The following is a 13,107-nucleotide window of genomic DNA, read 5'->3' on the forward strand; positions in this document are numbered from 1 at the left end:
AACATGCTCCATGCGACCGAGCCAAGGAAAGAATCCATTGTCCTTTGCTCCTTGGTGTATGGCAGGCCCAGGAAAACGAGCCTGTGCGCTTTGCAGACACAAGCATTGGCCAAGTCTTGGCAAGAAAATGAGGGAGAATATAAGTGTGAAAGGTGAAATCTCATGTCAGTGAGGACTGGTGTGAACCCTGAAAAGGAGGTGGGGGGGGGGGGCGGGCACAATTCTACAATTTGCCCAACAAATGTGTAAGAGAGTGACTGGCGTTGGCTCTGCTGAACAAGGGATTCAGGAGAAGGGCGACTCCCATTCTGTTGATTCTGTGTTGATTGGCAAGTGGATTTTTCCAAACTTCTCTTAACCAAGGCTTTGGGAAAGTAGAGGTTTTGAGATGTATCTCTGGTAAGAGGCTGGAGTGTTGATTTTGTGGGTTAGGAGCTGAAGCAAATTTGTGTGTTGCTGCTGGGGAGCATAGTGAGGTCAGAGGGGTCACGTGCCAGAGAGGACACCCCTCCCGCCCCACGCGTGGAGCTGCTGAGAGGCTGGCCACGAGCAAGGTCAGGACTTCGAAGTCCAAAAGCCTCCCTGCTGGCCATGTGCTTTGTGCCCTGGGAACATTTTGGTTATATCTTTTTATCATTATGGCACCATATTTCCCCTTCTGTGATGTCTCCCTTTATGAAATATCGTATTAACCACTTTATAATCAAAATGAACGTTTGTTTCATTTATTCATTATTAAAATGTCTGCCATCATTTCATGTTTATGTGATGCCTTCAGAATAGGAAAGAAACTGGTTTTTGTTTGTTTGTTTTTAACTCTTTATGTTAAAAGTATTACATATGCCCCCTTCATCCCCCCATTAACCCCTTCCAGCCCTCCTGCCCCCTCCCCAGGCCTCCACCACCATCTTGTCTGTGTCCATGGGTTATGCATATATGCATATAAGGTCTTCGGTTGATCTTTTCCCACCCACCCACCACCCTGCCTTCCCTCTGAGATTGGACAAGAAATTGGTTTTTAATAAGACTACACACGATCCCTTGGCACATGGTTCTACAGGTTGAGTGGCTTGTTTGAATCCTTATGGTTTACAAAGTTGATGAGCACTGACTATAATACACATTTCCCCCCAAATCAATGGCAAAGCTCTCGTCGTGTCACAGGTGCCTTCACAGGCCCCTTAGCCACCAGGGCTCCTCCTCTCCCTGGAAAGGCCGTTAACAATAGTTTACACTCTCGTTGGGTCTACGTATTTTCATATTATATACAAACAAATACAATTGTCCTGTAACCTGATGCCTTTGAAAGCATGTGGCATACCCTCACTGTTCTCAGAAAGCTCAATAGGACAGTCACACTTTCTTCTGGAAAGTGTCACTCTTTGTTCCTGACCAATCAGAGCGCTCCAAGTGGGCACCCAGGGACTTCCTATAGGGCATCCAGGGGAGGTTGGCCCGGGAGAAAAGAGCTGCCCTTTCAGTAAGGATGCAAGTCAACCAGCAGACCTCAGGGCGAGGATTAACTTCGCAGAATAAACAGTATAACTGTTCCAGCAGTTGTTTTTTTGGTGTGTGTGTGTGTGTGTGTGTGTGTTTGCTTTTACCCAATGTTGGACATTCCGTTCTTTAATTATCTTGGGCTTTTCTCAGGAATAAACTAAGAGTTGTGATTTTTGTGTGTGTCAGACTTGAAGTCTTCTGAGTAAAGAAGCCACAACTTAGAAGAATGTTCCTGCTTGTACTTATTGAGTAATTGTGGTCATTTTTGCATAGTCCTGATGTTGAATTCCGAGGTTGGCACTCTAATGGCCTAATAATTTTTCAGAAAATGAGACCAGGAACAGCTGCCAATATAAACCGTCATTTTCTTTTCATCTAGTACATTTCAACTTTTTAAAAAGTGGACTACTATTTGGTTTCTCTCCAATTTTTTTAGACTGACTTTTTAAATAGATAATAAAAGTAATTTCTAGACATACTGCTTTCTCTGATTAACCTTAGGAAGGTCACATGTTTTACATCTTTAGTTAAACTGTGAGCAGATTTGAGAAGTGGTACCTTTTTGAAAAGCAACTGTAATTTCACTTCTATTTTGATGATATTGATTTTAAAAAATGGTAGGTTTAATAGTCTCCTCACTTGCCACTGACATATATTATACTTATGGTTTGCTTATCATCTGCCCCCAATAGTACAGGCTTCCTGAGAGCAGGGGATTGTTTTGTCTGTTTTCTTTCACTGCTCTTTCTAACCGCAATAGGTCTTGACATACAGCAGATACTCGGTGGTCTTGATTGGATGAATTTAGTTTTGAGAATTTGGCATCTTTATAGTTATCATCCTGTGTTCTGCTCACTGTAAACTTCTGCGTATTATATCTATAGTACATCAGGTGGCTTAAATGGACTGTTTCTTTTCTAGTTCACCTCTTTACTTAAAATAGTAGTCAACTCGATGATAATTACTGATCTTCGTGGTTTGTAAGTTCCCTCTATTAACCTGAATTCTATTTCCTGCAGCTACTTGGCAACTGAGAGAGATCATGTCCTTCCACTTCTTACAGGTTCCTCGCATTCCACACCACCCTCAATGACGTAGTGGGGAAACTCCTTTAAAGTTTCCATATGTTACTCACATTGCCATGGTGTAATTTTGAAGTGTCACATTAGTCCAGCATTACAGTTCCTAGCTGTCACAACACTGTTCCGCGTGTGCCTGTACCTTGCAGGTGTACCGACAAAGCTGTTTTAATTAGCAACAGCTCTGTGCTTTATTGCATGCTCCTGGTTCTATGCTGGGAATGTAAGAGGCGTTTTTATAAAATAAATTGACACCCACTAATGTGTCTGTTTTATAAGTTTGGAATTTTTTATACTGATTATTCCTAAAGTGGAAAACATCTGGGCCTGGCATTTAAAATCTGGTTTTGTTTGCTGAACTCTTTGGAATGACAGTAATAGGCTAGAGATCTGAAGCTTTTTGATGCCAGTTCAGGTGATAAAGCCTTTGTTTCAGGGGTGCTAGTTTTTCCTGTTTACGTGTTTATCATACGCTGTTTCAGGCCTTGCGAGATGAACTGGAAAACCGCTCGAACCAAGTGCGATGCGCAGAGAAGAAGTTGCAGCACAGGGAGCTGGAGGCCCAGGAGCAGGTAAGCCCCCCACACCCCCTCCCGCCCGCGTGCTTGTGTGTTTCTCCACAGCGGGAGCTGATGTGTTTCCTGTTTCCACTGGGGTGTTTGGCTGCACGTAACAGAATGCCCCGCTCCTGGCTGGCAGAGACAACAAAGAGATTTATTACCTCACAAAACCAGAAGGCTGTAGGTAGGGCAGGCTCTGGGCAGAGAGCCTCGGGCCTTGGCTCCCTCTATAACATTCTTGTGGCTCTTCCCCTGGGTTGACTTCATCCTAAAAGCAGTGCCAAGGCCTCTCATGATTCCCAGCAATATCCAGAGGCAGAAGCGGACTGTCTGCCTCTAGGGACCCTTCTGAAGAGTAAGACCTTTCCCAACAACCCCTACACACATACCCCTAGCTTCTCATTGGCCAGGACAGGTCACATGCTCTGCCTGGCATATCCAATCCCTGGCAGGAGGACTGAGGGGACCCATACCAGCCTAGACCAACCGGGATCTACGTGGGAGAGGGAGAATAACCTGAACAGGAAGTGGGGAGAGGGATGTTGGGTCCACAGCCAGCAAGCAGTGTGTGTTGTGTCATCCTATTCGAATGGAGAGACAGAAATCACATTTTCTTTTGAACTGAATTTTCTCCTCTCTCTCCATTATATTAATAAATCAAATTTAACCAGAATAATCTGGCTATGATGATAGCTAATGACCTATTTCATTTTCAAATGGCAGGATTCTTTTTATTCAGTTCTTCTGGATATAATGAGTTATTCTTTGGGGTAATTTTGACAACTTAAGTGAAAAAGGCAGCAATGTATTGAGAGCTCAGGAGCCTCCGTGGGACCTTTATAAATGCATGTCCTCAGCTCTTGGGTGCAGCATTTTTCACATTCCCCAAGGTGCCACCACGCCTCATGCACATTACCTGTCGTCTCATAGTGCAGTGAGTGCCGGAATGTCCGGTTAGTCATTCTGACCCTGTGGGGAGAGTAAACACTGAAGTAAGGCTAATAGGCGATGTTTTTCATCTTGGGAGGGAGGTGTCTACAAACAGGACCTCGAGGCAGGGGACTGCACAGAATGGTAGACGGAAGCATCCCATCGGTGCTGAGTATTCATACCAATGAACTGACGGCCTCATAATTCCCTCCTACTCTCTAACATACACCCAGCATAACATACATGCCATGTAATATGTATAGATCACGTGTATGATATGCATGAATATACAAATATATGTATTACAGAGGGCCTGTCATACAGTCAACAGTAGAATCACAAAACAAGATAATACTAGAATACAAAATTAATAACTATACGTTATCAAAGGCCTACCAAATAACAGATGCTATACAAGAAACGTTATACATGTTAGTTCATGTACCCTGATAACAACCATGTAAGGCCAGCGTTATCATCCCCATGTCACGGAAGCTGTAAAACCCGGAGGGGTTGAGTAACCCGCCCAAGGTCATAGAACTAGTAGAGAGTACGGTGGATTCAAACCCACGTTAATCTGAATGCCAAACCTCTGCTCCTTTGATGACACGTTTTAAGTTACATTTCTAGTTCATAAAAAAGCTGCATAGCAGACTCAGGGCAAGTACGTGTATTAAGGATGGCAGGGAAGCAAACATCCCGTGCCAGCATTAACCCTCCACGGGCAGAGAGCAGCAAAGAGCAGAGGAAACGAACGCAGAGCAGACAGGGCCCAGATGCAAACAGCTCCTTGGATGGCTGTGGTGTGAGCACCATGGCACAGGCTTCCTTCGCTGAGGCCGCTGGGCTCCACCTCTGTCTCGGACGCTTGTAACTGAAGAAGTCAAGCTTCCTGAAAGCAGGAACAATGCTCCCTGGAGGCCTGGCTTCTCCAGTTTGTGATAAAATATGCCTTAAGGTAACACTTTGTTGACATCGCTCTAATTCATGGCAGAACTTCACACGGAAAACTCCATCATGTGCTGAGAGGAGGGAAATGAAGAAATCCCAAATGAACAACGGGGCAGGATTCAGGAACCACTCGGTCTCTTTTCATTGACTTCTTTTTGATCATCAAAGTTGCTTTCATCTTTGCAGTGACAATAGCTTTTTAGACTATTTCTTGCACTAATTCCTGATATCTTCTATTAGGCTCCAAGTTTACCAAAGAAACGTCAGGAAATACCCATGGGTAAAGCTGCAGAGTTCATAGTCTTTGCAACCATGACATGTTGGGTCCTTTCCACAAGATCCTAGGCTGTAGCTGGAAAAAAATGCCAGCTGCTTCAGCAAAACCGAAGAGCAAATGATGGGCACTTGATAAATACTACTCATTCGGAATTTAATTCAACTTCTATCTTTATCTAAATTTGACCTCTGCCCCCTTTCAGTTTGTGACACTAATAATTAGACGTATTGTGTTGTACATTCTTAGGGTCCACTTCTATATGAGCTTACTCAGACAGTTAAAATCTTTAAGTTTTTTAAAGATTTGTGCATTTATTTATTTATTTTGTTGTTGTTGTTAATCCTCACCTAAGGATATTTTTCCATTGATTTTCAGAGAGAGTGGAAGGAGCGGGGGGGCGGGGGGGGGAACATCGATGTGAGAGAGAGACACATCAGTTGGTTGCCTCCCGCACCTTGCCGGTACAAGAGGCCGGAATAGAGCCTACAACCAAGGTATGTGCCCTTAACCAGAATCTAACCCAGGACCCTTCAGTCTGCATGATGATGTTCTATCCACTGAGCCAAACCAGCCAGGGCAAATAGTTAAAATCTTGAAATTGTTGTATGTGATTATCTGTTTTGCATGTCAAAGCAAGGGTAGTCCCAGTCACTGGCCTGGCATCAGCCAACCAAATGACCGAAACGTGTGCAGATCAGCTTCTCGAAACTTCTCTTCCTTCTCAACCACACATTATCCTGGTACGAGCTGCAGAAAGAGTCAGAATTGGAACTGGCAGGATTACAAAGGACAGTTTCCTGGGCTGCTTTTTTTAACTCGCTCACTTAGAAAAAGAAAAGAAAGAGCTTAAACTGTTGCTGTTTTTCATTTAGGAAAAATTCCTATGTTTTGATTCTATAAAAACAAAAAATGAATGAGGCATTTTAAAAGTTGTGTTTTTAATTAAAAACAAAAAGCTGCTTCTCATCGGGTCTCGATGGGTGGTATCCTTGCTGCCCACCCCTTGCCTCGGTGCCATCAACGCTCCTAACTCCTCCCCTGGCAGGTCAGTCAGCACTGCGCCCAGAGGAGGCTTTGCTCATCGTAGCTACAGAGGGTTAATTTGCTCCTCATGCAGGTTCAAGATAAGCCAAATAAAATTAGGAAACACTAACTCTCTAAGCCAGCCTTCCAGAAACACCAACTTATCTTGTAATTCATAAGTAGTAAAGTCATTAGAAATCATCGTTATTTTTAGCCATACCAGGAGTTAATAATTCCTGATTCCAGATAAGATCCGAGCAAGAATCCCATAATTGCAGCAAACCAGGGGAGGTCAGAGCTCTGGCCCAGCTTCCTCCTTGTGCAAGGAAACTGAGTCATCAGGAAAAGATGCGAGCCCTCACAGCAGGGGCGGCCCAGGGAAAGACGGCTCCCGCCCAGCGCACGTGGGCTGCTCGCTCCCGGCCATGACACTTCCCATTGGAGGGAGCAACGTAACATGGGTACATGCTGTGTATCGCTCAGTTCAGGGATGTGTACAACTGACCCTCACTTCCCTGAGTAAACAGTGTTTCATCATGTTCAATGAGACTAAGTAATTTGCCGACGAGGGACAACATTATAGAAAAGATAGGGAAGAAAAGAAACAGTTTAAAAATTCACTTGGTATTCTTAACACAGTACAAAGTTTACACTTGTCACAAAGGCACTGAGCAACGTCAGATTTCGACCTAATATAATGTGGATAGTAGTGTACACACCGCAGATGCTCTGGGTGGAAGTAGGTATCTTAAGGTTGAAAGTATTAATGGCTTTGATTACATCAGTTGTTCAGTTTCCCAAATTATTTTAGATAAATTAGTGAGAAAAGACAGTGAGCCAGAGATGTCCTAATAAATGAACACAGCGCTGTGCATTTCCCAGCAGGGTCCCACTGTCTTCCCTCAGCTCGTGGCGGCACATGGTAGGCGCTGAGAAGACAGAGATGAGTGGGTTGGAGAGGAGTTTACGGTTTAGTAGCACAGAGGAGACCTGTACATAGTGTAGACTCCACACATGGAGTTTGAGGGAGGTTCTTTCTTATTCTTCTAAATGGCTCAGAGGCTCAGAATCACAAATGTGGAAAGAACACAGCATCAGTCCTGTGTCCATCCTGCCTGCCCCCCCATGAGGAAGGACGAGGAGGACCTGCAGCTGGTCAGAGCTCAGGTCCCGTGGCCCAGGCAGGGCTTGGCGCTCGCTGACACATGTTGTTTCAAAAGCCTGTGGCCCTCAAGGGAACCGGGTCCTTCTGGGCGGTCCGAGGCGGGCAGCGCCTCTGCCAGCCTTTTCAGGGCCCACCAGGCCTTGTTGCCTGGGCAGCGACCGGAGGGCCTCTGCCTTCTGGCCAGTGTTATTAGCAGCCAGCTGCTTTGGTTGTGCCTCTTACCTGGTGTGTCCAGGTGTTAAGGGTCTGGACTGTGCAGCCACAAGTAACCCATAAGTTGTCTTAAAATGTATAGCAAAAAGCCAGCCATACTCAACATTCAATCACATCTTTGCTGCACCCTACTTTATATTTCAGGCCTAGACACATTCATTACTTTCAGAGAGAATCTAGCAAGCAAAGACAGCCTCAGAGGCCATTGTGTGTATTTGGGGAGGGGGCAGAGGTTGTCCCAGAGCCAGTTAGCAGAACCCAGGCAGGGGCTGGGGCAGGAGAGGCTGCAGAACAAAGGAGATCCAGTGGGGATGACTGCTGGTGCTCAGGCCACTTTGTCCCTGCTGGTCATTGGGCAAGCACTGCACTGCTCCGGTACCAGGTCCCTAAAACGCCAGTGCTCATACCTTCCCACAGGGTGGATGTGGACCTCAAAACGAGGTCACGTGTGTGAGATACTTCAGAAACTATGAACACAATGCAGAGGCGTGTGCGTGGCTATCACTACTCACAGGAGAGGGCACGTAACTAGGCATCAACAGAGAGGAAGGACATTGGGACAGAGTGAGGGGAGACATGGTAGAAAGGTAACTTCACTCATGTCGTCCATTATGAAAACAAAAGAGCAAGCCTGCCTTACTGCCTGCTGTGTTCCGAGCACCGCGCATGGCCACTGGCGGCCAGTGTCGGTGCAGTACTGGGGGCTCAGTGCCTGGTCAGGAAGCGGTCGTCAGCGTTGAGGCGTTTTCTTCTCTGACTGGGCAGCATTACTGACCGTGTTTATACTTTAGAAAGATGAATATGGCAGCAGAAGATGAACAAGTGATGAAAGAGACAAACCCAGCGGGTGTGGCTCTGCAGGTCACATCAGCAGCCACAGGGACATCAGGAGGCGTGAACTGGGGACAGGCAGACTCCTTTTATTGCTTCACTCTGTTGCGCTTCACAGATGTGTTTTTTACAAACTGAGGGCATAACCCTCCACCAGCAAAAAGATGACGACTCGCTTTATTGTGATACTGTCTTTATTGCGGGCGTCTGGAACTGAGCCCACATTATCTCTAAGGTGTTCCTTTCTTGTCAAAGGGAGTAGAAAGAAAGGAATAGATGTGAAGACTCACTTAAAATTCACAAAGATATAGAGGCCAAAAGGAAGGAACATGTCGAAAATAACACCGCATGTTTGAGCTGATAAGCTGGTGTGCAGTGGACAATGGCAGCACTGGTTTTTAGATGTCGAATCGGAGACGCTAGCAGCAGGACCTTCATGTGGAGCCACTAGTTGAAAAGCTGACTCCAGAACTCAATAAGGAGCCCTAGAAACGTGAACATGTCTAGGTCGTCTCCTGGGGGACAAACCAGAAGCCTCGGGTGTGGCCAGCATTGACAAGGAAGAGCAGAGATAAGAGGGCCACAGACAGACCCCTGGCAGGACCACGCTCATGGGACCAGAGAGAGCGGGAAGCACTGACGAGGACTTCAAAGGAATGAATGGTCAGGGAGATAAGAGCAGAGCCAGAGAATTTGTCAGAAAACCACAGACTAGAGTTTTCTACTCGACAGGAAGCCCTGAAGGAAAGAAAGGGCCTGTCTGTCCTCTTCATGGCGTCCACCAGCACATGTTGGCTTGGACGCCTCCGCTCAGGGAGAAAGCCTTTGCTGCCCTGAGGCTCCTCCTCAATGACCTTGCCCACCCATGACCTTGCCCACCCATGTCCCTCTTTCATCTGAGCTCCTGAAGTATCTCTGTGACCTCCACAAAAGGTTTCCCATCAGACTCGAGAGAGAGAGAGATGTATGCTCTTTGAGGGTATGCTCCTAGGCTGGCACTGTCATACATATCCTTATATCCAGCATTTAGCCTAGTGCCTGGCCCACGTGGTATAGGAGGAAGGAAGGGAGGAAGGGAGGAAGGGGGGAAGGGAAGGAAGGAAAAGGGAAGGGAAGGAAAGAGAAGGGAAGGGAAGGGAAGGGAAGGGAAGGGAAGGGAAGGGAAGGGAAGGGAAGGAGGACTGGCTGCATCACATGCTAAGGGAGTTTAAGGACAAGGACTAGCAAAGGCCACCAAACCTGTGTAATTACAGCTCCTTGTATTGCGCCTTCTAAATATATCCTAAATAGACTTTTTCTAAGTATACTATTGATTAGGCTTTTATTAAAATAAATATGGTAGGTATTCTTTTATCATTTTCATCTGGGGTGAGGAGGATCCTTGAGCCTTCTCGTGGCTTATCTATGCTCCTAGACATCATCACGCCAAAGGGCTTGTACCCCAGGGGAACTAAGAGAAGCCACAAAGCCAGCACCTTGCCCAGGAAACCACCTTTCCTCTTTTTCCCCTCAGTAGTTTTTCCAGCTTTATTGAGGTATAATTGACAGATAGACTTGTAATCATTAAAATGCACAATGTGATGAGTTGATAACACATGTGGAATGATTGCCACAATTAAGTTAATTACACATGCATCAGCTCACTTAATTCCTTTTCTGTATGTGGTGCGAACACAAAATCTACTCTCTCAGCAAATGTCAAGTGCACAACAGGGTATTACTGACCATAGTCCCCATGTGAGCCTTAGATTCCAGGACCGTCTTGTAACTGGAAGTTTGTGCCCTGGACCAACGTCTCCCCATGTCCCCCACCTCCACCCCTGGCCACCACTATGCTACTCTGTTTCTATGAGTTTGACTTTTTTCTTTTTTTTGTTCTAATCCCACCAAAGAGTGAGATCCTCCTTCTCTGTCAGGTTTATTTCTCTTTGTGTAATATCCTCTGGGATCATCCACGCTATGCAGATGCCATCCGGCCCACCATGCTGCTCTGCTCCGCAGCAGGGCAGATTCTCCTTCCACCTCTCCTCCATCGCAGGCCCAGAGGCAGAGCAGGGCGGACACCAACAGGGCCCTTTATTTTCTCTGCAGATCACTCAGCATCCTGCTGCTTCTTCCCAGCTGCCTGGTTTAAGAATAAAATGTGGTCCCTTCGGTATCAGTAGCTGTTGGGGAACTAGAATCTCTGAAGTGCCTTGGCTCTGTCTGCCTGTTGAACCATTACCACTGTTAGCATTTGTATTCCCAAAGAATGTCTTGGTGTCTTACAATGCCCAGTGATCTATCAGGGAGTGACGTGGGTTTGAGGAGAACCAGCATCAGTATACTTAAAGTGTTCATTGGACAGCGTTGCTTATCTTTATTCTCGTCAAAAGGGACCAAGATGCTGTGTAGACAGAAAATCAATTAAGCAATAATCGTGACAATTGTTGAAAGGAAGAATTCATCTTTTACAGATTTCCAAGCCTTTAATTTCCATTTTCCATAAAGATTTTAAAACTTCACAGTCTTAGCTGCTGTTGACTAATGCATCTGCAGTGAAATCCATTTAAAAGTACTAACAGCTCAAAACTATGTTTTATCCCAACACACATTATGAAAACAGGAATAATCATTGCAACAGAAATATAACTCAAAGACTTTTATTGACTTTTCATGTTTAATGGTTATTACTCTGGCTTGTTTCAAGTAATTTTAATAACCACAGTTTATTTACAAAATTCAGACTAATTCTTTTGTTCCCATGCCAACAAAATACATTTGTTCCCAGACAGCTGGTATGAGGCATCATTCTAAAATCTGCGTCGTTAGGAGGATGCAACCACATTTAATCTTGGCCACATTTTACTGTCAATGAGAGTTGGAACACTCGCCTGTATTCTGAAAAGCACGGAAAGCACAGTGTCAGGGACAAGAGTGTTTTTATTAAAATATGCATCTCATCCAAGTGTTCCTTATAGATCAATTAGTCCAGGTGATTTCAGTGGCAAAGCAAGTTAGACATTTGTACCCCAAACCGCCACTTACAACTTGCACCATGATCACAGGGCCATTTTTAAAGGATAACAAAGAGGCTCCTCTGAGGTGGATGTGCTGTGTGTTTCTTCATCGCTTTCTTGAGATTCTCTTTGTTTTGAACATCCCTGGGCTTGTTGTGCTGGGAGGAGAGGAGGCGGGTCCCAGAAGCAACGCTGCGTGTTATTAATCCTGTACTTCGCTGACATATCAAATCCAAGTGTCAGCAAAGCACCACTGTGCCATTGCATTTTCTAGGTTATTCAGTGGCTCTTCGTCCAGGCCAGGCAGTGAACACTGGGGGTGACGGGCGGGGTGGGGCCACAGGGCGGCACAGGGCTGTTGGGGTCCCGCCTGCTAATGCCCGCCCGGGGCTGGAGCCCATCTTCGCTCCTACAGTGAAGTGACATTCACACTGCTTTTGGTTTGATTTCTTTTTATAGTGTTGGCTTTCATTTTAGTCTTTTTCAAAATTATTTTTGTAAGCCAAAATGATTTCATACAAATGACTTACTCCAAGTCAGTAAATTGTGGAGACAATTTTTTAAAAAGCAGGACAAAAGCTCAACACCACATTGTGTTCTGTGCACCTTGACAGCAGGTGGACGAGCAGCATATCAAGCACAGACCTGGGCCCGCAGATGGCCTCCCGGGAAGATGAAGAGCAGATTCCGTCCCCGGGGAATGTCCTGGCAGGGCTTACTTTCCTGGCAGCAACTAAGCATGGAATTCATGGGGTTGAGTGAACAGCTGGAAGGAGGGAGTAAAAGGAGAGATAAACACAGAGCTGGTGGAAGAGGGTGGGGCGAGGCAGCATGGTTACAAGGGAGAAATGCTTGATGACTAGTTAGTGTGCTGGTCAGGTTCAGAGAAGAGTATCCAATGTTCTAAGATGCCTTTTCTTAGATTCCTTTTCTACTAGAGGCCTTTTCCTGTTGAGAAAGGACTATTTTCAGGTAGAAGCAACTGATCTTGTTTATGTCAAACAAATGACAAAGCAGAGGTATTTTCGAGGCACCTGACATATATCAGTTTAAATTAGTAATAAGGAAAGAAAAGTGATTTTTTTTTTAATACAAAGGAAAATTCTGAGGTTTAAAAAACTAATTGAATGACCCTGGCCAGTGTGGCTCCTTTGGTTAAGTGACCGACATCCCGTGCACCGAAAGGTTGCTGGTTCCCAGTCAGGGCATGTGCCGGGGTTGCAGGCTGATCCCCGGTAGGGGGCATGCAGGAGGCAGCCGGTGGATGTTTCGCTCTCACAGCAATGTTTGTGGCTGACATATAGAAATACAGCTGACTTTTGTACAGGTTTCCTTTATCACAGTAAGGAAGTTTCTATTATTACCAAGTCTTTTTAAAATTATAAATGGACGTTCAACTTTGTTAGATGTCTTTTTTTCCATTTTGAGATAATAATATGATTGTCCTTTTTTCTGCTAATGCAGTGAACTTCACTGACTGATTTTTTTTTAAATATATTTTATTGATTTTTTACAGAGAGGAAGGGAGAGAGGTAGAGAGTTAGAAACATCGATGAGAAACATCGATCAGCTGCCTCCT

General features: G+C 45.3%; 1 protein-coding gene across 4 annotated transcripts in view; it reads left to right on the forward strand.

Moving 5' to 3' along the window:
* CEP112 (centrosomal protein 112) overlaps positions 1-13,107 on the forward strand; it is a 296,853-nt gene that overhangs the window by 257,465 nt on the left and 26,281 nt on the right. For all 4 annotated transcript variants that reach the window (XM_070394174.1, XM_070394176.1, XM_070394175.1 and 1 more), the window contains one exon: positions 3,062-3,151. In XM_070394174.1, coding sequence (XP_070250275.1) covers positions 3,062-3,151 — 90 coding nt within the window. The remainder of the gene's footprint in view (positions 1-3,061; positions 3,152-13,107) is intronic.

This window comes from Myotis yumanensis, unplaced genomic scaffold, assembly GCF_028538775.1.
Source record: "Myotis yumanensis isolate MYYU_CA2020_CCGP unplaced genomic scaffold, mMyoYum1.0.hap1 SCAF_16, whole genome shotgun sequence".
Classification (NCBI taxonomy): Eukaryota; Metazoa; Chordata; class Mammalia; order Chiroptera; family Vespertilionidae; genus Myotis; species Myotis yumanensis.